Here is a 21,539-nt window from a genome sequence, read left to right on the forward strand (position 1 = left end):
ACTGGAGCAACATAAGATGCAAGAAGAAAGTGGGCACGCTACACAGACAGTGTCGCCAAACTGTCTTCCAAGTAGAAAGATGGCAGGCAAAGAGTTTTAACTGCACAGCCACACAGACACCATTGCTTCTGTTAGCCCTTTGAAATGAAGGGGTTGGGGACTACTCAACGATTAACAAAGGCAACAAAAGACACTTAGTCAAACTATCCCAGGAGAGCTGTTGGAGACTATTCCGTGCACCTTCCCTGTGTGCTCTTTGAAGTTCAGCCATCGGCCACCCAAACCTCCAACACCCTCAGCTGTTCTGGCAAGATATCACATCCAAGGACCTCCTAGGTCTGCGTGTTCCTGCTGGAATACAAACACGCCTTTACTCCAGGAGACAGAGACAAACCAGCCTGGTATAGAGCAAGTATCAGGTAAAGAAAAGCTTAGGTCCAGGCATGGTGGTGCATGCCTTTAATCCCAAATAAAGGTAAGTTAGTTTGTAGAAGGAAACAAACTGATGTCCAATTGAATGGCAGAAAAAGGTGACAAATCAGAGAAGATTTGACAGAATAGGATACACCCAACTCTCAGAAGAGAGAGGAAAGGGAAGCTATTTTAGAGGCAGTTTTACCAGGACAGTAATAGAGAGATGGGTTGCAGAGAGAGAACTCAGGTGAAGACGGAACAAGCCAGAAAATGAGAAGGAGCCAGAAGATTAAAGCAGATTGCCGAGTTAGTTTGAGGCCAAGCAAAGCAATTCCAGGCTGAGAGAGAAGCCAGATTGAGTAAGTCAGCTGGGAGAAGAGTTTGAGCCAGAACAGCTGAGTTGAACCAGCCAGCCCAGAGCTCAGAAAGAACAGGAAAGGGTGAGCTCATTAAGCAGTAATTCTTAGAGGCTGAAAACATTCTAGGCCTAGGTTAGACTGTATGGAGGCTAGAAGCTTCCAGGACTAGGCCTGGGTTAGCAGGAGGAGGCAGTGAGCCTTCCAGACAACAACTGAGCCAGGAGAATAAAAGTTACTTTCACAGCACACCTTGTCTACGTGGGTCTGCATACCAGTCATCAATAATCTTCAGACTTTTCTCAGTCTCCATCTTTACTCCTCATGTTATCAGAGTAAGCCATTCAAAAATGTTTGAGTTTTCTATCATCCAGTGACACCTTAGCCATATTTTATTATTTCTAACTCATAATCACCTATAGTCTGACAATCTCTTGCTTTAGTCTTAATTCTCAAAAATTCTAATAAATATGGACAGTTCTCTCTCTCTCTCTCTCTCTCTCTCTCTCTCTCTCTCTCTCGTGTGTGTGTGTGTGTGTGTGTGTGTGTCTGTCTGTCTGTCTGTCTGTCTGTCTTTCTCTGCCTCTCTCTTGTTAATTTACCAGTATGGCCTAATAATGTTTATGATCGGGCCTATAATTATTATTATAATGATATAGCCCACCTGGTTTAAATCATGTTTAAGGGGCTAGAGAGATGGCTCAATGCTTAAGAATATTCATTCTTCAAGTACGCCAAGAGTATGTGAGTTCAGATCCCGGCACCAACATCAGGTGGCTCACAACCACCTGTAACTTCAGCTCCAGGGTATCTGGAGCCTCTTCTGGCCTCCACAGGTACCCATACATATATTGCACGCACACGCTCACTTAATTAATTTAATTAATTAATTTTAAATTGACATGAGATGCTCCATCCAGTCTGCTATAGCAGCGTCAGGTGGAAAAAAAAATATGCAACCACAAAGTTGAGGGTGGACTTGTTATCCTTAGTATTTTTTCTTAATTAAAAAAAAAAATACAGCTGGGCATGATGGTGCATGCCTTTAATCCCAGCACTTGGGAGTCAGAGGCAGGCAAGTTGATATGAGTTCGAGGCCAGCCTGGTCTACAAAGCAAGTCCAGAACAGCCAAGGCTACACAGATAAACCCTGTCCTAAAAAAAAACCCAAACAAGCAAAAAAAAAAAAAAAAAACCAAACAAACCAAAACAAACAAACAAACAAACAAACAAAAAACCCAAAAAAAACCCTCAAGGAATGGACCAGTTTGTTCTGCAGGCATAGAAGATTCCTGGAGAGTTGGTGATCTTCCCCGTGCTGGGAAGCTGAAGAGCCTGAAGTCTGACGCCGCCGGAAGATGGTATCGGTGGTGGGGTAGGATCAGTGACAGACACACCAGTAAGAAGCGAAGCAGGCAGGCAACACCGCTTTCCTCTCCATCTGCCACAGGATACAGAGCTGCACGGAGCAGGCCACCTGACAGGCGTTGGCCCCTTCAGATGGGATGAAGTCAGCTGGTGATAACGTAGCACGCAGGAACCGCAGAAGCACACCCAACCCCTCTCTTAGCCTTCGCTCCTGTCTCTGCCAGGGACTGTCCACTTTGAGAAGACACAGACAAGAAACAGCCAGTATGATTAAGCAGGGCACACGCTTACAACCAGTGTCCATGTCCATCCCCGCCTAAGGACACACCTCTCTGCATCCTTGTCTCATCCTTGACAATGAGCTATTTTCGACGTTTCCGAGATAAATATATCACACCGGAAGTTCTTGACCTCGCTACTTGTAAGAACTCAAACATGTGTTCTAGCCTTGAGCTGGTGGGTCAGAAGTGTGAGAGGTGCCTGTAACAATCTTGAGTGTCAACTTGATGGGGACCTGGTGTCAACTAAGAGATGCGCCCCTGGGCGGCTGTGTGACGTCACTCCAGGAAAGGATGTAGTGAGGAAAGATGACCTGTACTCAGAGAAGGAGTCCAGGCAGCACAGTGAATAACATAGCTCAGGGTGTAGAGGTATAAAGTTTGCCCAGTTTATCATCTGTGAAATTGTTCTACCATTCAAAAGCCCACGCCTATTGACACACTTCCTCCAACAAGACCACACCCACTCCAGCAAGGCCACACCCACTTCAACAAGGTCACACCTACTCAAAGCAAGGCCACTCCCTATGAGTCTATGGGGGGCCATTTTCATTCAAACCACTACACAATGTTATTAAGTTTTTCTGGGGAAAGGAGTCAAAAGGGCATTAGAGTAAATACCTTTTTAAAAAATATTAATTATTTATTATTTGTACAGTATTCTGCCTGCATGTTTGTCTACAGGCCAGAAGAAGACATAGATAGTTGTGAGCTACCATGTGGTTGCTGGGAATTGAACTCAGGGCCTTTGGAAGAATAGACAGTGTTCTTAATCTCTGACCCACCTCACCAGCCCAACCTTTTTTTTTTTTAACAATACAATTATTATCTGGGATCAGTTCAGTTTTAAACTAAGGGGAGGGCTGGAGAGATGGCTCAGAGGTTAAGAGCACTGACTGCTCTTCCAAAGGTCCTGAGTTCAATTCCCAGCAACCCCATGGTAGCTCACAACCATCTACAATGAGATCTGGTGCCCTCTTCTGGTGTGTAGCTGTACATGCAGGCAAAACATTGTATACATAATAATAAATAAATCTTAAAAAAAAAAAAAAGTAAACTAAGGGGAGTTGTTAACACCAGGGGGGAAATTTCCAAAATGTCATCTTAGTGGAAGAAGAGAAAGAGGAAGTGTGAACTCAGGAGCAGGCAGATTTTGGAGACTGAGGAGAAAGAGATTTCTAGAAACCAGAAAAAAATCAAGTACAATTCCTGTTGCTCCCCATTAGGGGTCCTGAAGCACAAAACTGTCAAAATGTCATGGCTTTAACAAGATTCAAAAACAAGATTAAAACACATCCTCTTTTGAAACGTGCCTGAAACCTGAGGGATTTTGTTTTTTAATATGTAAGACATATAAAATTCCCCAGGCTTTTACGTCACACACGAACACTGTCTGAAAAAGCACACTCCCTCCCTGTCCTCATCTCAGCCACTGTCTGACTAACTTCATCTGCCCAGAGGATATGGCTCCCCAAGCACAAGCCACACAGTCAGAATTCATAGCTCATTCTCTACTTACCTAAGATTCAGTGACATATAACTCAAGTGGAAAGGTTTTGGGCTTATGCAAAAGTGGGAGAAAAAACAAAACAAAACAAAACAATAATAATCTCCTCTCCGAGTGAGTCAGAAGCCTCCTGGGAGTTTGGCAAGGCTTATGAAAGGTACAGAACTCCATTTGGAAAGCTCAAACTGCCAGCCCTAAGGCAAGACGCAGTGGTGCATAACTAATGTAGCCCCAGGCGCAGGTCACTGAAGCTCCAGACAGATGTGTGCCTGGTTTTCAAGAAGGCCTTTCTTTCCGAATTTAGAACTTTGAATTTGTCCTCCCGGAAGCCTTGTACCTACTGTGAGAATTTGGGAGGACAACCTGAGTGCTCATCAATAGAAAATGGCGAGCAATGATGGCGTATCTAGTCTCTGGGATCCTAGGCATCTGCTAAAAAGAGCAAGCTTGGTCACAAAACACTGATATGGGAAAGTGGCTATAGGTTTGTTTGTTTGCTGTTTTGTTTGTCTGCTTGTTTGTTTCTGTTAGAATCAGGGAAGAAAATAGAATAGTGTTCACAATATTCCATGTTTGCAAAACTTCCATTTTTTCCCCGTTTTGAAAAACAAAAGCAAAAAACAAAACACCTTACATTTTTCAAATAACTGTTTTGGATGCAGTCTTTGTCCAGAAGGTCACACCAGCACCCTGATTATACCCTCCCTGCACCTGTGTCTTCTCGGAGCTCCCTGCTCTGGGAACAGTATGAGTTTGAACTTGGGCCTACGGGTGCACACATCCTATCAGCATCAATATGCCTCTCTCATTTCCAGATTTGGATGAAATGCCACTCTGTGAAGCCAGATACCGTCCAGAGCTGGAACTTTGAGGAGCTACCTTGCGACCCCACCCCCTGTGCGACCCCACCCCCTGTGCGACCCCACCCCTGTGCGACCCCACCCCCTTGCGACCCCACCCCTGTGTGACCCCACCCCCTGTGCGACCCCACCCCTGTGCGACCCCACCCCCTGTGCTACCACACCCCTGTGTGACCCCACCCCCTGTGCTTGCCCCGTGGGAATAGGCTTGGTCAATGGGAAATAAGAAGCGGGAGACCCCTAAGAAAAAGCCCCTCCCTCTGTCCTTGTGGAGACTTACACTGAAGTGTAATTTCTTCTGGCAAGCTCTTCCAGAAGAATCCTGCTTGAGGAGCAGACACAGCTGCTGAACCCCTCGTGAAACTGGCCACACAGCCACGCAGCCCATTACCTCACATCTTTCTTGGGTCGCTTGCATTTTTTAACTCTCTCCCTCACCAGCCTCACTTGCTTTTCCCAAATAAAGCGCAACATAATAGTCCTTGCTGCTTGCTCATTCTTCAAGCCAAACGAGCCAGGCTAAGACCACAACAAAATATTCAGGATGTGTGTAGTGATGACTCTACACACATGTGTACATTAAAGCCTTTGTTAAGTATATAGAAATGCAAGATGCACAAAACACGCCTAATATTGCCTGCTGCTGGTTTTTTTTTTTTTTAATGAACATGCTTCGTTTTATGTTTTTACTTTACAGTGGTAGTTAAATACCCTTCCAATGAGCACAGCAGTATGTAGCCTTCATTTGTGGACTTGAGATATCCTTAAACCATTGCGTTTCTCATGTGAAATTGGTCTCTGACCCTCCTGAACACTTTTACCTGGGTATGGCAGTTGAGCTTGTTCCCCCCCACACACATACGCATGCGTAGATGTACACACGCACACACACACACACACACACACACACACACACACACGTGAGTCTCACACATGCGTACACATACCTTACTTGCGGTGCTCGAAACCCCAGTTTTGTTTGCATTCACGCTTCACCTTTGCCCTCTAGGGGCTATAAGGGGAAATTCAAAAGAACCAGAACCACAGTGTATTAGACACCTTGGGGATTCCTATACTCAAGAGTTTTTGGCTTCTAAGATTATAGATACGTTCCCACTTTAAATTAGCTATTATACCAGTTGCCTTCACAGAATCCTGACAGCCCACACACACACTAATATATACATAGGGGCATGCATGTGTGAATAATTCCTTGTGTCGCGTGCCTCACCAGAGACTGAGAGACAGTCATCATGTTGCCTTCATAGTCTGAACTCCTGACATCCATACGCAGTAGGATCGCAACAAACATCTCTTGAAGTGATTGGTTCATTCACCCCAGCCTGCGATTTACATATTATACACATTACACATGGGAGGACATAAAGGTGTGTAAAGAAGGCCCAGAAAATATGGCTGGAATCACTTCTTACTCCAAAAGCTTAAGGCTATAAAGAGAGGTAGTAAACAAATGGACCGTTAAACTGATTAAATCCCTATCACACTGCAGTACTGTAAGATGGCAAGCGACTGATGTCAGGACTGATAGACTGTCTTGTGTCCTGTTGTGTCTAGATACAACCAGTGCAAGAGAGAGTATGTGTAATCTGCTCTTAATAGAATACAGCTGATGCTTGAAAAGTGAGAGTGAGAACAAGATGTCAAAACTCGGCAACAGAGTTTAACACGTCTCCATTGGAGAACGGCAGGCATGGGGTGGGGCTAAGACAAGCAGTTGTCACAAGAAACGGTTGCCATTCTAGGCCACTCCGTCGCGATATCTTAAGCCCATGCTGGCGTGAAGGTGTTACGTCACTTACGTAAATTCATCTTGGAGCCAGGACCTAACCCAACCTTGCTTTTATTCCAACTTCTCTTATTTTACGGATGAGGAACAATTTCCACCAAGTAGGGGAACATTTCCAGCAGCTTATTGTGTGTTTTTTCACTCACCAGTTCTAAGCACGTCAGCAATTATCTACCTAAGCAGCCTTCTACGCAGACAACACGTGAAGGAGAGTTCTAGAAACCTAGTGCATGCAAGACAGTCAAGCAGGACCGTGCAAAGCCAGCTAAGTTTGCCTAGGGCCGAATGACAGCCTCAGGGAGGTCACTGTGAGCTGGCACTATCACAGAGGGCCCTCAGAGGACACTGGACCACAGCAGGCCTTAAAGGGGCGCAACAAACAACACTGGAAGACTGAAAAAAAATGCCTTAGGAAAGAGATGATGCTAACTGAACTATTTGACATTACAGAAAATGGGAACATCTCTAGAAATTCTTCATTATGATTTCACTTTTAAACAAATAACTAGTGTTAAAAGGAAAAAACCCTAGCTGGGCATGGTGGCACATGCCTGTAATCCCAGCACTCCAGCGGGCAGAGGCAGGCAGATCTCTGAGTTCGAGGCCAGCCTAGTCTACTAAGCTACAAAGCCAGTCCAAGACAGGCAAGGCTACACAGAGAAACCTTGTATCCAAAAAGAAAAAAAGAAGGAAAGAAAAGAAAAGCCCTTTCCCTCACATAATCCCTTTAGTAATTTTCTGGAACCTTTCAGTTTTTTCTTGTCAATAGACCAGTAGCTTTAATTACTTATAGACTCATTTTTCCTTTATTAAAAATACAGCATGTGGTCTGCAAGAATTTTGAGCTGGGAAAAGAAAAAAAAAACAAAAACAAAAACAAAAGTCCAGCCACCCATATCTATGTCCATACCACCCTCAGAACTCACAAATCTGTTTTTCCAAACTCCCCCAGAGTTGGCTCTGCTGATCAGCCAGCCTGCTTCCATCTGCTCCTCCCTGCCACCAGCGATCCACACTTGTTTTGTGTCAGCTTGCCCAGGACTTGCTCACTGTATTCCAAGACGGTTCTGTACGCTCAAGTTTATGTGTGATTGTATTTTAATGAATTCACTATGCTGGGAGTGAGATGCTTGCGGGGCTTTTACCTTTACAGAGCCGGTTTCCATATGGTGACCATTTTATTAGCGCTACAAGCCTGTGAATCCGTGAATCGAGCAGGCCAGGTCCAGTTCCCCGTCGCTGCTGAAAAGAGTAACCCTGCGAGAAAGCTTTTATTGTCTAGGGTGGCCCAACAGGGGTTACCAGCCAGCACGATGCTCTCGCTCTCTGCTTCGCGACACTTCTTCGTAGCATTGCGGTTATTTTGAGAGCATTTAGTCTAACGATGACAGCGGAAAGGCTGGGCTCCTGCACAGACCAGTGAAACCGATCTCCCAGCGCAGGTGGGTCTTGGGTATCGTATCAACTAGACAGGCTTTCTTCTCCACCGTCAGAATCGGTCCCCGGGTAATTCTATATAGAACACTGACTACTAAGCCAAGTAACACAGTCCCCAGGCCCAAACAGATTGGCATCCAGGGGCTTTCTGTCCTTTGCAGGGCGCCTACTCCTTCACTCTGCACAGCGGTTGCAAAGGAGCCAACTGGTCCTCACCCCTACCAGTCACACCTCCACTGAGGCGCAGCATCCAGATATTTCTCTGTCTCTGATGCTGTTGGAGCGGTCATGGAATGCGCAGCCTAAACCAGAATAATCCCAAGGGAGGAGAGGAGAACACGGGAAGAACGTATCGGGGTGACGGCGTGAGCCAGGAGAATCGCCCCCCCACCCCCACCCCACTGCCCCAACCCCAGGCAAGCTCAGAATTGGTTATTATTCCAAAGATAAGAGGAGAGAGTTGTAATTAACAAGTAAAGCTGACTAAAATTTAGCGTGCTTTTCTTTCCTGATGTGCTCTTGGTAAAGGTATCAGTGTGTGTAAATGTATGGTACTCCACACAGCAGCCGCCGTTCTGAGAGGCTGCATAGGGAAACCAGCCAAGGAGATGGCACAAGGAAGAAAAGGGTTTTCGGAGACAGGGCTTCTCTGTGTAGCCCTGGATGTCCTGGACTCACTTTGTAGACCAGGCTGGCCTTGAACTCACAGAGATACTCCTGCCTCTGCCTCCTGAGTGCTGGGATTACAGGCATGCACCACCGCTCCAGGCTTTTGATTATTATTATTTTTTTTAGTCTAAAGAGTATTACATGGGTTATAGAATGAAAACGAGGCCCAAATTTCTAAAGAGAGAACTTGAAGCGTGTGTATAAACAACATAACAGTGCATTCTGTAAGCTTCCGGTATGAATTTCATCCTCCATTAACACCTGTCAAACCCAAAGCCTGGCAAACAGCTATCGTGGGCTCTGCTGCTCAGTCACTGTGGGTCAAAGTCTGGGCTCCTGGCCTGAGCTCCCTAATTTCCTTCTTTGTGCTGTAATGGACAAGCATTCCGAGCCTTCTTTCACAGATGCGGACTCTTACTAGCCAGCTAAACAGACAGAGAAAAGACGCTCGCGGAGACCTGAGACTCACTCGGGGGGTCACAACTGAACCCTTTCTGCTCCAAACACCTCAGCTTTCCTTTACTCATATGGTGCTTTTTTCTGTAGACATCTAAAAAATTAGGGAAAGAAAGAAGAGGTTGAGTAAAAAAAAGCGATCATTGCAGTTGGGGACACCTCCCCCGACTGCACAGACCTCCAGGAGCCTGAAAGCATTCCCTATGCCAGGTCTTTAACTTTCAATTTTTAAAAGAATCCCTACTCACCCACAGCCTGGTTCTTTGAAACTTTCTTGCACCTGAGATGCCACAGTGGAGTGGGTGAGCAGGCAGGCTCTCAAGTTAATCTGTCTGAATTTTAACAGCCGATACACAAAGCACACAATGGCATCGTCTGTATCTGTCCACTGCACGTCAACCCAAAACGACAACAACCTACTTCCACCCCCCTTTACCAACAGGAAAATTAAAGATACACTGATTATAAAGGCATAAGACACTTTCCAACTCCTTAAAAATGTGATCTCTGTCTATAGACATAAACCAAATTTGAAAATCATGACGCTTCGATGAAATATAAAAGAGTTAAGGGAGGCAAGCCGTGGTGGTGCAGGCCTTTTAATCCCAGCACTCGGGAGGCAGAGGCAGGAGGATTGCTGTGAGTTGGAGGCCAGCTTGGTCTACAGAGTGAGCTCCAGGACACCAAGCCTACATGGAGAAACCCTATCTTGAAACATAAACACACACACACAAAAAAAAAAAGTTAAGGGAGATCAGTCATATTTTACATTCAAAACAAAGTTAAATAACTTCAGATACAAACAATTTTTGACAACACCCAGTGAAATTATATTAGCGCTTTTAAAATGGCTTCCTTTATATCCAGAAGTCTTAAAACAACAACAACAACAACAACAACAACAACAACAACAACCCAAGCACCTGTCACAGAAGCTGTGCGCAGATGCCAGCTGATGCTATAGTGATGCTCCTTGTGCTGTTTAAGAAGCTCCGAGCCTGATCTTGACAGCTCAAGTGTTCGGCTTTGGATGCCTTGTGACTTACTGAGAACTAATGCCTTGGATTAAATGATATTTTATATTACCAACCTACTTTCATTTTAAAGAGGACATACACTCTGAATATTTTTCTCTTAAAAAAAAAATTCAATCTTTCCTGGGAAAGACTGCATCAGAATCCTAGGGGAAATCAATATGACTGAAACACTCGTGTGAGTGCTGCCCTTAAGAAATCAGACACAGGGGGAAGCAGTTGCCCGTACGGAGCTCTTGTGGGAGGCCACAGGGACCTGGGTCAGCAAAGTAGGAAGGCGGAAACCAAAGACAATGGCAAATGTGGAGACTCGTGGAGCTTTAGAACAGCATCACCAGCCGATAGCAGCCCAGAGCTGAGCAGTTCAGAGGACGAGCAGACAAGGAGATGCAGACCTGCTAGAGGATGAAAGGAGCAAAGGAGCAGGTGGGAGACAGACAGGTCGGATTCACCTTCTTCCAAAGGGAGGCAGCTTACTGAAGAGACCCTCGGACTGTGGCACAAAGGGAAGAAATGGCTGATCTATAGACACTGAACTCTTGAGTCAGGCTGAGACAAAAGCTGTAGAAGATAGCACACACACACCACATACAACACACACACACACACACACACACACACACCAAGTTTCTCACATAATCTATTCCTTTATGATTACAATAATCTCTACACACACACACATACATACACACACACACACACACACACACACACACACACACACACACCTCTGGACACCAGGCAATCTGCTTATTTACATATGAAAGGGTGACCTGTGGCTAGGGTGATTCATCACTGAGATGCCTATGTTGCCAAATGAGCGTCGTCAAACAGCCTAACTATATGGCTGGATGCATTCTGAGGGCTTTTCCTCTTGAGGGGAGTGAATTTGTTTCTTTGGTTGCTTGGTTGCCTGGTTGGCTTTTTGGTGCACATTACCTGCCTAGATTCCTTTAAACTACCCCAGATCCAAGTTAGCATTAGGGCTTCTGAGAAAATGAACCATGTGGACAGAGAAGATTGAGATGTGCGGGAACGGAGAAGGGCAGCGTGAGGGGCGACTTACTAAGTCACTTCAGTGACCGGGTCTCTGTGCACCTCAGCTGCAGCTCCCCTAAGTTCCCTTGCTGTTTCTTGCCTCTCTGTTAGTGATACACCTTCCAGCAGGCTGACAATGATTTGTGTGTGTACCTATCTCATCTAGATAGTGAATTTCTTGAAATCCGGGGTGGGTTCCCACTCATCTGTGTATCTCAAGCTCCCGAGGCCAAGCCTGACACACAGCTGTTACGCAGAATCTTTCTGTTGAGTTCATGGACTCAGGTATGTAAGCCACACCACCACCACCACCACTTTGCCTAGTGAACTGTCTTACCTAATGAGACATACTGGCTTACAAAACTTTCTTAGTGGCTATAAAGAGATGGTGAATACGTTGTTTTGTGCTCTCAAATCTTTTCTGCCTCTGGATAGTTGGGGGAAGTACATATAATCTTATTATTTAATATTTATCATTAAACCCTTAGAATTGGCCATAAACTGGAGGGTGACACACCAACAGAAAGATCAGAGGGACACATGAGTGCTTTGCGTGAGTGAGCAGTTAATACTAGTTAGCCTAAGGGTTATTAAATTTTTACATGTCTTGTGATTAACCCTAAAGTAGAGGTTCTTAATTTAGGATTCATGGATCCTTAACAGGTCCAAGGGCGACCTCTGGGGGTGGGGGTGGGGCTGGGGTGGGACACATTTTGTGAATATGTACATGAAAAAGAGGTGACTGCAACCGCCATTAGATCCTCAAAGAGTATTAGAGCGACCTCAAAATAGCAAAACACATGACTTCAAGAGGATATCTGCAGAGCCTTAAAAGCATTGTGCACAAGATGCTCATCAAAGCATCGCTTAAGAGAGGAAAATGGGGACCACTCTGGACTGTAACAGGGGCACACAGGGACCTACGGAAGGCACGTAGGCTATGATCACATAGATCACAGCATGCTGTGGAATGACACAGCATGTTATTGCCACCTTGTTGTCTGGGTTTTTTTTTCCCCAAATGAAAAGAGCTCTTTCTTTTATCAGTCAATTTGTCAAAATTGCTTCTAAAATCCTAAAAAGGTCTTGTTCCTTTTTTTCCCATTGGTTTTGCATTTCTTTCTAGTGTTTATATCATCTTCATATTTATATTAAGATAAAAATCTGACTGACCATTGTGCCCTCCCCACCCTTTGTAGACTTGAGATTCTGTATCCATTAATAAGTCTTGTATGTTGATAACAGGCATCATTCTACCTGAAAAATTTATGCTTTAAATTTTTTTTTAGCCAGGATCTTTGTAGAAAGGAGAGAGTTTTGATACAATGGCACTTGGTACTAATGACCTGGTTATTCTAATGTTTAGATTCTGAAATGCATTCTCTCACTGTCTCTTAATGCTACAGGAGCTAGTGATAGCAGAAGAGAAAAGATAGTCGCAACTGAAGGCACATTCTACACTCAGATATCATCTCTGAGAAGTAAGCAAGAAGCCTTTTTAGACTGCTGGGCAGCCAGATCTAATCTCTCTGTCTAGACTAAATAAAAATCTGTAATTTTAGAATTCGTGTAAGATAATGGTGATAAGAGGTATGGTTTGCTGTTATTTGTTACCTTTCAGAAACTGGAAAACAAAAATAAGTATTTGTGTTTTGAGAGTGAGAGAGAGGGAGGGAGCGAGGGAGAGAGAGAGAGAGAGACTTCAAGCATAGTGTGTAATGAGATCTCATGTATGGAAATTGTATACATAGAATGTGTCAGGACACACACACACACACACACACACACACACACACACACACACACACACACACACACACACACACAGTCACTTACCCAAAGTCAGTAAGCATTATTGAATGGTGGAATACGGGGTTTCTTGTCTTTCCTTTTCATACTGTGTGAACTTTCACAATATGTCATTTTGTCAAAACAATAGCAGCATTCTTCAAGAACTGGAGAAGATATTTGGAGCAGCCACCATGGGGAATCACACATAAATTGGAAGCTACAAACCATCACTTTGGCACTGTAGCGCTTCCTCACTCGGCTTTTCAGGTACGCCGCAGAGTGGGAGAAATCTTAAAGCTCCCAGCACTACGCTCTCCGGGTCCTAGTTCCCATGTGTTCAAAGGGAAGTGGCCCCTGGTCTTGGAAGCTCCTAACTCCATCTGTGAAGACACAGACTGTGTACAAGAATGAAAACACACGTATAAGAGGTTGAAATAATTGCATGTTATCACCAGTGCGTGCGCCGATCGGTCTGGTATGCCGTACAACCAGTTCCGGTCGGTCTGGTATGCCGTACAACCAGTTCCGGTCGGTCTGGTATGCCGTACAACCAGTTCCGGTCGGTCTGGTATGCCGTACAACCAGTTCCTTTGCTGCTTTGCTCCTTTGATCATCATCACTCTCACCCTCCAGACCAAAAGTGAAATGCTTTCTCGTGACTCAAACCCTTCTCAGAAAGATTGTGTACAGTGCGCATCTGCCACGAATGAGTGCCATTCCTCTTGGTAATTCTTAGAGCCTCCTTGTCCCCCTCCCTCCCCTACCCCCCCTATCCCCCATACCTCAGCGCTGTGTGGTGTCCCAGGAATCCAAAAAGTTAGGCACTTTCCAAATTTGTTTGGTGCCACCAAGGTTTCATAGCCCAGATTACATAAGATGGACCAGAGGCAAGTTTTTCTTTTGGCAGGTGGGAGAAGGGCAATTATGAAAGGAGACATAGGACATTAGTTCTAGGAGAGTGTGCATAGAAGGCAGCTGTGCCTGAAACTCATTAGAATAACCCACTCTGATGCCCCTAGGAACTACACCGATATGTACGCACTGTGAGGCATAGAATCAACCTAAGTGCATCCAATAGATGGATAAAGTGTGGTATACGTGTGCACAGTGGAGTTCAATCCAGCCACAGAGAGGAATGAAATTACACCGTTTCCAGGGCGACAAATAGAACAAACAGAAGTGAGGGTAGTCATGCTAAGTGAAATACTCCAGAAAGACAAATGTTACACCTTTTCTCCCATATGTGGGACCTGAGTGTTGTATGTGTGCGCATACATGTGTGCATGTAGTGCACACGTGCACACAGTATATGTCATGAAAATAAGAGGAAGGCGACGAGAGGGGGTTATGGGGGTGAATATGGCCAAAGTACAAAGCATGCTTACTTACACAAAGACATCATTCTGAGACTCTGCTTTCTACAATCCACACTAACAAAACTTTTGTTAAAAAAAGAAAGTCATACCTATCCAGAAGTAAGTTTGAATCCCACTGCTTTAGCCCACGCCCCCCGCTAACCCATAGTCTGGAAACGCAGGCCCACAGTAGATCAGTCAAGACAAGGACTCAGGCCTTCCCAAGCAAGCCATTGAGTTGTCAACTCCAGCAAGCTGTTCTGACTTGGCTCGGCTCATCTGTTGCTGTGATCTTGAATTAGATTCACTTCGTGGAGGCTCATTTCTATCGTTGGTAAAGTGAGGAGGGTCGGGTGCGTGGTGCCTTTCTTTGCTTCCTGCACACACACCACGGGCCCTGAGATTGGCAGACTTCAGCTGACCTCTGACCTCTCCTTCTGATTGGTCAAAGGAAGGCCCTAGCAAGAACTTGGAAGGTCCAAGCCAGTGCCTTTCAACCCTTTCCCAGGGATGACCTAAGACCGTCCCTGCACATCAGACGTCCACGTTACGATTCATATCAGTTGCAAAGTTACAGTTACGAAGTAGCAACGAAAATAATTTCATGGTGGGTGGGTCACCACAGCATGAGGAACTGTATTAAAGGGTCGCAGCATTAGGAAGGGTGAGAACTGCAGAATAAAACTGATGCGTTTCCTTAACTCGCTCCCCTGTCTGGCTGCTGTGGGCAGATAGATGCACACTGCCCTCATCTCTCAGACCCAGTTGCACTTGGGTTCCAACAATTTCTTCTTCCCTCTCCCTTCAGCTGTAAAGGTATTTCCAGACAACCCCACCCCCTCACGCTAGGCCGCACTGCAAGCTGAAGTAAACTCTTTCCTCCTCACGTTGCTTCTCGGTCAATAACTAAGACAATGTGGTCTTTTGACAATATAACCTACTGTTTGAGGCATTAAAAAAAAAACTGAGCACAACAATTATATGCTAGCTAATTGGTTCTTTCTAGAGGCTGTCCACTCTGTAACTACTTTGTGCATACCAGAGGACTGAGCCAGGAAGTCCTTTGGAGAAATAGTGACTCCAGGGAAAACAGAAACTGAGCCTGAACTTTGTGTGTGTGTGTGTGTGTGTGTGTGTGTGTGTGTGTGTGTGTGTGTGTGAAGGAGCGAGAGGGAAATGGAGAGAGAGAGAGAATTTGAGTGTGTGTACTTGAATGTATGCATGTGGGTATGCGTGTGTGTAAGATTTAGTAACTTTTGCTTTCCTTGTGTGTAGTTTGCCTGCATGTGCATGCAGTACACATAGAGGCCAGAAGAGGGCATCAGATCCAGTGCTGGGAACCAACCTCAGGTCCTCTTCTGCAAGAGCAGCAAGCGCTGTTAACTAAACTTGGCTGGTGGCACACTCCTTTAATCCCAGCACTCAGAAGGCAGAGGCTGGCAGATGGCTGTGAATTCGAGTCTAGCCTGGTCTACAAAGTGAGTCTAGGACAGCCAAGGTTACATAGAGAAACCCTGTCTCAAAAAAGCCAAAAAAAAAAAAAAAAAAAAGGGGGGGGGGGGGCTCTTAACTACAAAGCCTTCTCTCTCTCTAGCCTGAAATGTGAGCAGGGTTGGTTTGCTTGTTTGTTTTTGGTTGGTTGGTCTTGGTTTTGGTTTGGTTTGGTTTGGTTTGGTTTTAGCTTTTTAGCAAAAATAGTTTGGGGGCTGGAAAGATGGCTCAGCCAATTGAAGGCTAGTCTAACAAAAACAGCTTTTCAAGTTTCTGCAAAGTAACCTAGGCAGCTATTAGAGACTTCCCACGCCTAAGGAGCTAGCAGCAGCAGAGCGGGGATGCAAACAACGTGCAACTGTGCAACCTCCGTGTCCTAGGTCTCCCTCTGCCAGGCTGTCTAAGGCCTGAGCTGCTTCTGGGTCCTTCCCTGGGCATTTCTGGAACTTTTCCTTAGCAGCAGTCTCCCCCTAGCCTGTGTGTCATATATGTGGCCACCTCATACCCAACCAGTTTTAGTTTGACCCAGTCATAACAGGTTCTTAATCTGTAAACATTCCGGCCTTGTGGCTAATCTGGTGTTTTGTGATAAAGCTGCTGAGACCACACATGTAACTAACTAGCAACAGGTTAAAGACCCAAAGGCAATTTGCCTATTGGCCCCTGAGGTGGTCCCTACAGGTACGCTTTAGAGGAATCCCTAGAAACAGAACTGCCGAGGGCAGAATGTAAGTGTACATGTAATTTTATTACACTAATAATAAAGCTAGCAGGGGACCGTCCTGATTTCCTTAAATGATCTAGTGATTTTTTTTTCCTACTTTGCTTTTAGGAAGATCGCTCTGCGAGGAGTCAAAGTAAACTGAGGGACAAAGTGCAGAGCAGGGAGACCAGCTGGAGGATGAAGACAGCAGCATTCAGGAGGGAGGGGCAGGCGTGTGGGGTTAGAGAGGAGGGGCAGGGGTCTGAACGGCCAGTGGTGCGAAGCGGCACCTGAGAAAGCTCTTCCTGTCTGGGGCCTTTTGCAAAGAGCCGCGATGTACAGTAGCAGGCAGAACACGCTTTAAGAAAACAGTGGAGCGTTCCACTTGAAGCACAGTTACAAGGCGCCAAACTTGAGCTGAATTTGTTGTGTGTTTCTGTTGCTGTGACAAGACGCCGTGGCCAAGGCAACTTATAAAAGAAAGCATGCCTTGGGGGCTTACGGCTGAGCTGGTGGCTACCGTGGTGGGGGAGACGAGGTGCATCACGACACCCAAACAGTAGCTTAGAGCTTACATCCTGATCCATAAGCACCAGGCCGGGGGTGGGGGAGGGGAGCCCCGACACTAGGAGTAGCAAGAGTCCTTTGAAAACCCAAAGTGACACACTTCCTCCAACAAGGCCACACTAACCCTTCCCAAGCAGCTCCAACTGAGGCCGAACAGAAGAGCTCAAGGGCACCATTCTCGCTCCAAGCACCACGGAACTGAGGCAAAGGCAGTAGCCTGGAAGACGTGTGGTTTACTGGTTGGTTCAGCTCCGTGGGATTTAGCATCACCCTGGACACACATCTCTGGGCCACATTTGCGAGGCAGTTTCTAGGCCAGGTAACTGAGGTCAGAAGACCTACTCCAAGTGTGGACGGTGCCGTTCCGAGGCCTGCGGTCCTAGACTGCATAAAATGAAGGGTGCGAACTGCACGCGGCACCCAGCGTTCTGCGTTTCCTGCATGTCCCCTGGATGTCCCCTGGATGTCCCCGCTCCATCCCTTAGGTTTCTCGTGTCAGGTATTCTGTCAGCAACAACGCAAAGTCCCAGCATTGAGAAGGGAGGTGGACACAAGGTCCAGTCCCTGCCTGAAAAGCCGCTTGGGACTGTTGGGATCGGGGGGGGGGGGGGGGGGGAATCAGTTTTCACCAATGAAGTGACTTTATCAACCGCATTCCAAGTCAGGCCCCATGCTCGGAGCAGCTGCCCAACACAATATGTACTCCGTGTTTTTGTGTGTGCTTTTGTTTTAAAGCTCTCTCTCGCGCTCTCTCTCTCTCTCTCTCTCTCTCTCTCTCTCTCTCTCTCTCTCTCTCTCTCTCTCCCTGAGAGAACAAAACATGAGGTTGGATTGGGGAGAATCTTAAAATCAAGGGGAGGATAAAGAATTTAATAAAAATATATTGTATGAACAAAAGCCAATAAAATATTTTTAAAATATGGATAAGTATGGATGTTACCTTAAATATATAATTTATATGGACAAAAGCCTATATTTTCTTTCACCCCCATAGTCCAAAATCCAAGACTCTCCTCAGTGGGTGACTGTTAAGGAGCTGTTATGAGTTATAAAACCTAACAGGATGTCTGAAAAATGTTCAGTCAACCAAATTAGGAAACCAGAAACAATCACACTTATATCATCATGTTACTCTTTAAAAACAAAAAGCAAAACCAAACATGGTCACATGTAGTCCAGACTGGTCCTGAACTCACCCTTTGGCTGAGACAGTGGCTTTGGACCTATGACTTCAGTCTCCCACGTGCTGAGGCTATGTGAGTGTGCCACATAAAGGGCAGCCCCTTATTTAAGGGTAAAACTCCCTTATATCTTCCCTTTACCCACGCAATAATATGATTTACAAACACTGGTTGTCAAGTAACAGAATTTCATAGCTGCTCAGAATAAACAATATATTTGGATTTACCTGGGGCTTTGTTGTTGTTGTTGTTGTTGATTATTGTTGTTGTTGTTTTTATGTGGGTGAAATTGAACTGGTTTGTAATTGACTCCCAGCAATCTGGGATGTGTTTGAGCAGCTGCTTAAGAAATGCCATTGATTATTGAGTGCAGGATATGTTTTCAGCGCTGTAGTCATAATTTTCTAGACTCAGAGCTTTCATTTCTAAAATAGAACAATGTTCCCACAGCACCCATTTCGAGGGAGGATCACCTTCAGAATTTGAACTAATGCATTTCTGTCTCGCTGAGTCAGCAATTAGTCTCAGCGCTAAAAGTACTGACGACGACGCCTCAAATATCCAGGCTCCTCCGGGTTTGCAGACGAACGTTTTGTAAAGCGCAGCAGTGTTTCTAGTTCGCAGGGTTCAGAGTTGCTCCCTGAAGTCTGAGAGAAAGCGCGATTGAGGAGGCTTCCCATAGGTTTGGCTTGGTGTGGGGCAGAGTTCTCTGTCAGTGGTACATATCACGTGACTCCCCCACCCAGCTGCCGGGTTTAGAGCCATAGAAGCCATCACAGAAGCCCCAAACCCAAGATGGACTAGGACGCGAGTTCTCGGGGTACTTACCACCTAAGGAGGTCAGGAAAAGCTTTACCTACGGGAATAAGAGTCGCTGGGAACAAATCCACTGAATCCCAGTGTTTTGTTGCTGAGGAAATGAACGGTTAACGGAGGGTGGGGCGGTGACACTGTGGAGTGCTGGCCTTGGAAGCACTAGGTTCAATCCCAAGCACCTATATGAGAGATGCTAGATTCGGTGTCTTGTTTGTAACCCCAGTGCTGGAGAGGTGGTTCTCTGGGGCCGTTGGTCAGCCAGCCTGGCCCACTCGGAGTGTTCTCAGCCACTGAGAGGCTCTGGACAGTATAAAACAATCCGTTTGAGTTTTTAAGCTTCAAAGCGTTGTTTATGCTATTTTGTTTTATTTAAGCTTTGGCCTCCTCACGCCTGTTAGGCGGCTAGTCACGTCTGTCCTTCTGTATCTTACGACTTGTTTGTGTAGGGATTGCCTACGACGCCTTCTCTGAATGTTTCGTAACAGAAAAACAACAACGTGATGGAGGCACAGTGATGTTCACCTAGGTTTAAAAGTGAGGCCAATCAACAAGGCTCACACTGTGCAGCAAAGGATGCTGGCGGCCCAGTTCTCAGGAAAGCCTGACTCACAAAGCGCTGAGCGCCCACCTGGAGGGGCAGCAGGGAGGCGCGGAGGCAGCAGTGTGTCTCTTCTGTACACACGAGGGTTTAGATGAACTCAGACTCCCCAAGGGTCACCAGCCCTGAAAACCTTTATAAGTGCAGCTGCTGAGCTTTACAAGCGCTTTACACAACAACCCAGCTATAGGATAAGTGGTGCAACACTGTGTGTGTGCACTCTCTGTGTTCACAACCCTCCCCCGGCCACGCACGGCTGCGAAATAGTGAAGAGAAATGATAACCAAACAGTAATAATATCCAATATTCGTTATTGGCGTCCCAGTGGTGCCATCAGCTGGCACGCAATTACGAAATGACTACTCATTACTTGCAGGGCCCCAATCTGAAGCCACGAACAAGAAGAATAAGTGCAAAAAAATTCAAAAGGCACAACTCTGCCAGGACTATAAGCACTTACAGTGTGACAAAGTTAGTCAAAAGCACATCTGATTTAATAATGCTTTAGACATTTTAATTATGTGCATTTTTTTTTGTATTTTCTATATTCTTAAGGATTTTTCTGGGAGATCTGTTCTCTTGTTTGTTTTGAGACAAGGTCTCGTTCGTTAGCCAAGACCACCCTGGAATTTACTGAGTCGCCCAAGTGAGCCTTGAACTCATGGCAAACCTCCTTCTTCAACTTTCTAAGTGACAGGATTATAGGCATCACCCACCAATCACGGCCTAGTCTTGATTTGTCAAATATTTTATTCTACATATTTTGCTACGAAACAACCGTTTTAAATGTTATTCTCATTAGGCTTATGGTGCAGTGACTGGTGCACAAATTACTTTAGAAATGGCCCTCAGATCAATTATTCTATCATCTAAAGAACTCGAATCTACTCCTCAACTTAAAACCTCAGTTGCCACTCACAAGGTTATTTTTAATTCACTGGTATAGAACTTTGTATATAGATGCAAAATAAGTTTAATTCTAGATACAGTGGTATAGAATTCAAATGTAAGATATATATATATTTCTACTCTAATATGAGGTATTGTACCCATATAACTCAATTATAATATAAGGTTTACTTCCAGTACTTTGAAAGTGCTATTGCAGGCTGTTTAAGATAAATAAGTTATACAAGCTAATTGTTAGTTGAACAATTGATGGTCATGTCAATTACCAGTCTACTTTTATCACAAGAATATACATCTTAAGCGTGGCAGATAGATATGATTGTATAGAAAGATAAGGTAGGATAGTTTGATAAGGTCTTCAAAAACATGTAGAATATGGCATTTAGAATATTTTTATTATTTTAAAGATTCACTGATAATGAGACAGGGTAACTCCTGGCCACACCCATCCTAACTCAAAGAGGATGATGAGCATCAAAGAACCTTATGGAGATGGCTGCAGATGTGGCAAACAAGTCCCTGGGCAAAATGTCCTCCTTTCTACCATAGACAGAATTCTGCCTTAAAAAGGACAAGCTAGGGTGCAGGCAGAGTCAACGGCCAAACTCTGCCAAGACATGGTATGCAAGTCCTCAACAGTTTCTGCCTCACAAATATGTCTGTCAGATACATTGGGCCAGAAGGCTGAAGATGATGCTCCCACAGAAGAGAGAGTTTGGGTGACTGTTCAGGTAGCAAACTGTCTCTGCCATCTTCTCATCTGGAAGCTACTAACCTGCACTCCCAGCATACTCAGGTGATCAGAGTTTATTCCTTCTCAAGTCTCTGATGGAGTTGAAGACCAGGTAGCTTAGTTTTACAATGAAACTTAGTTGTTTTGGGGGGGCTAAGATATTTTTAGGTC

General features: G+C 45.2%; 1 protein-coding gene across 4 annotated transcripts in view; it reads left to right on the top strand.

Annotated features, from left to right (window-relative positions):
• Positions 1 to 19,082: 19,082 nt before the first annotated feature.
• Positions 19,083 to 21,539, top strand: part of BEST3 (bestrophin 3) — a 45,463-nt gene continuing 43,006 nt past the window's right edge. For 2 of the 4 annotated variants that reach the window (XM_084795167.1, XM_084795165.1), the window contains exon 1: positions 19,083 to 19,151. Coding sequence is in view for 2 of the 4 variants with exons in the window: in XM_084795164.1 (XP_084651290.1) it covers positions 21,253 to 21,431 (179 nt within the window). In the remaining 2 variants the exon portion in view is untranslated. Of the gene's footprint in view, positions 19,152 to 21,217; positions 21,432 to 21,539 lie in introns of those variants that run through there. The other 2 variants (XM_084795164.1, XM_084795163.1) reach the window with 2 other exon arrangements.

Source organism: Acomys minous (genome assembly GCF_964271855.1).
Source record: "Acomys minous genome assembly, chromosome: 9".
NCBI classification, from domain to species: domain Eukaryota; kingdom Metazoa; phylum Chordata; class Mammalia; order Rodentia; family Muridae; genus Acomys; species Acomys minous.